The sequence below is a fragment of the Lolium rigidum genome, chromosome 7 (assembly GCF_022539505.1).
Source record: "Lolium rigidum isolate FL_2022 chromosome 7, APGP_CSIRO_Lrig_0.1, whole genome shotgun sequence".
NCBI lineage: Eukaryota > Viridiplantae > Streptophyta > Magnoliopsida > Poales > Poaceae > Lolium > Lolium rigidum.
The window spans coordinates 155,547,746-155,551,003 of record NC_061514.1 but is presented as its reverse complement, the minus strand read 5'-3'; the positions used below and the strand labels follow the sequence as shown (position 1 = coordinate 155,551,003).

At 51.0% G+C, this 3,258-nt stretch overlaps 1 protein-coding gene across 1 annotated transcript; it reads right to left on the bottom strand.

The window, feature by feature from the left end:
• Positions 1-834: 834 nt before the first annotated feature.
• On the bottom strand, positions 835-1,199 carry LOC124678662. The gene has a single exon (XM_047214530.1). The coding sequence runs from the start codon at positions 1,197-1,199 to the stop codon at positions 990-992; it is 210 nt and encodes a 69-aa protein (XP_047070486.1). The 3' UTR covers positions 835-989.
• Positions 1,200-3,258: the final 2,059 nt, after the last annotated feature.

Sequence of the window (3,258 nt, the reverse complement as noted above, 5' to 3'; positions counted from 1 at the left end):
TTGGTCTTTTGAACCTTAGCACCATGATTTCACATCCATGTACCATATCTCAAAGTGGGAAGAAATGAGAACGGCGACATGTCTTGGACTTTCTATAGCATTTATAGTTTTTCGCTATGTATACAAAAATCTTTATTTATGATTTATTTTAATTTTAAAGCTTTTTACTACACTTAATAATTATAGGTCGGGCAGAAAATTTTACAACACGCATAATTTTAATGCGTCTATTGGAGGATGCAAGTCGACCGCGCGAGATTGAGCCTCTGTTGGAGTTGCTCTAAGTGATCCAAGAATCTAACGTGTAACTTGTTTTATTTTTAGAGTTTTTTATTACACTTAATAATTATCAATAGATTGGTGGATTTTCCGAAAAAATAAATAAATAGTCGAGGACACGAGATTGTTTCACAACCGAAACACCTGTTAGGCTGGTGCCAATGCATCACATATTATAGCCTCGCCACGTCAGCTTTTACCCTCACCCTCACCCCACTCTCATTCCACGGTGCCAATGCACGGGCTATAGTCCCAGCTCTCACTTCTCCCTCCTCCACATCACCCAACGGCTTGCTGACGTGGACGAATCAAATCGCGCCACCCGCTCTCGCCCCCACCCGCCAGCGCGCCGCTCCCGCTCTCGCCCCCTTCTCGCCCCCCTCTCGGCACCAGCGCGGGCGGCAGCGGACGCTACCACCGGGCGGTGGATCCACCGCCCCGCGCTACCGTCTCGCCTCACTATTGCCCCGCTCTCGCCTCCGGGCCGGCGGTACCGCCCGCTCTAACGCCCGCGTTGGCACGAGCCTTACGCACGAGTTTAGACAACACAACATATGCAGCATCTCGGATCTTTACAGCCCGGTTACTGAAAGTTCACAAGCAAAGACCGTACATAGCCCAACAATCAGCCAGATCTTAGCGCTAGATCCAAGTGGGGGAAGAGCTGGAATCAGTGGATCGATGCTGGTGTTGGTGGGTGCGCTAGGCGCCTAGCCAGCGTAGACGTGGACGCCGATGGCGATGAGGAAGATGGTGACGAGCGCGAAGTAGAGGACGGCGTGGATGAGGATGGAGAGGCCGCTGGTGTGCATGCTCCCGAACTCCGCCACCCGGCCGCGCCCCGGCAGCGTGCACAGCAGCCCCGGCGTGAGCAGCACGAAGAGCACCGTCGCCACGATCACCGGGCCCCAGTCCGCCATTTCCCCTCCTCCCTGATCTCTCTCTATCAAAATCCCCAAGTTTTGAGCAGCTTCTGGATCGGATTTTGCTGGAACTCTCTGGGAAACGCAGTGGACTGAAGCAGGGGGAGCCACGCATTAATTTGTACTCCAGCTGGTGAGCAGGGTGGGGGAAAGCCGTGCAGGTGGGCTCCAGCTCAGTCCCGACTGTGGGAGTAGCTGATATACGCACGACAGGTGGGGCAGATGGTAGTCTGGATGTGATAATGGGCCCATACGTCATTGACGTGGTAGGAATGTGCTCGTGGTGCATCTGGAGGAGGAAAGAATCTGTTCCGTTCTCATTGAGACTTGAGAAAACCCTTCGCTGCGGGTTGCGTGGCGTGGGAGCGGACGGAAGGAACCAGAAGGAGCGTCTCGCTCGCACTCCCCAGTCCCCAGGGTGCCGATTGGTTGCCTGAGCCCGGTTTTCTGCATCACTGGCGCAGTGAGATAGAAGTATTGCGCGTCTAAGATGGATCAAGCCATAAAAGCGATTTGTTTGCTGGTCTCCACGGCGATTTTTCGGCCCCCTGGAGATTTGAACTCTGGCAGTTTGGTAGTCGGTTTTAAGGCTTTGTAGCAGCCCTGCTGTTTGGTTGCAACCCATAATCCAGTTGTGCTAACCTCTTCCCTTCAGTGGTGAGGTTACTAGCGATCAACAACACAAGTAAGAATATAATCATAGACAATAGATAACTCTGCATTGATCATAGACGACACAAGTTCACGGCACAACATTTTGCAGACACGATCATAGTTCTGGAGAAGGCAGACATGATCATAGTTCAACACACTAGACACGAGCAACAACTAGACACGACATGGCACCAGGTTAGCTTCAGACAAGGTGCTCGGAGACGACGCACTTGGTGTGACCGCCATGGTACGGGCACCTGCTGACCACCTCAATGCAGGTGTGGTCGAAGATGACCACTCTGTACTCCAAGGAGGACACCCTTCTGAAGGTGACGAACTGGCCTACCTTGAGCTGATGGGCGATGGCGAAGGCCGACCATCCCTGGTCGATGAATGCGTCATCGCCTTCTCTCCTCGTAGTCATCCTCCAGTTGCATCCGGTGTTGGTGGTGACGATGATGTTGGAAGGGATATCTCTGAACCACTTGACGAAAGCTTTAGGGATAATGAGGCGGCCGAAGGTGGGCTTGAAGATGATTTTGAGGAAGTGGCCGGCCCTTGCTCGTCGTGGAAGTGGCCGACCTTAGCCGGTCTTCCACGATGCTTCTTCGCCGGCCCCTCGCCGGGAACCTCAGCAGGTGCCCCAAGCATGATCTTCTCAGTCTGCCAGAAGAACATAAGCAATTAGAGGTGTGCATGCTCACAAGTAGTGTAGATGAAAACGGACATTGGTAACATTCGTAAGGCTTCATACGGTTGGTCACACGACAGGCATAGGGAGTGGCCACAAACTAAGTGTAGTGTGCTACGACAGTGGCACACATGACTAAATTTGAGGCCACCACCTAGCCTTCCATTGTTCCTTTGCTGAATCATTGGCCAATGCACCAGACATACCAAAACGAGGCCTCATATGTTGGATCACATGACAAGCAGAGGGACTTTCCCCAAACTAAGTCTAGTGTGCCAGTAATACGGCACACATGACTAAGTTTGAGGGCAGCACCATGCATGTCGTTGTGCCATAGTTGAATCATTGGCCAATGCAGAACTAAAGAAGCAGAAACACGCAAAGCAGGGCATCAGAGGCCTCATACAATGAGGACATATGTAGGAGATGTTTGAACAGAACCAATGGCTTGGTTATGTTAAGTCATGCCATAGGTTCTGATCAATCATCTCCTCATACTATGATCTCAAGGTATAATCATTGGCCTCGTTCAATCAAGAAACAACATAATTGGCACTTCAAATTGAGTGCATTACAAGTGGTACTTAGGGTACATTACAAATTGTACTTAGGCCACATTACAAATTCTCATATAGTACGTCTACATCACATTCATCACTCATCACAAGTAGCCCTGATCCCCTTGAGCTTGTCCTTGGTTGCAAAGTTCAC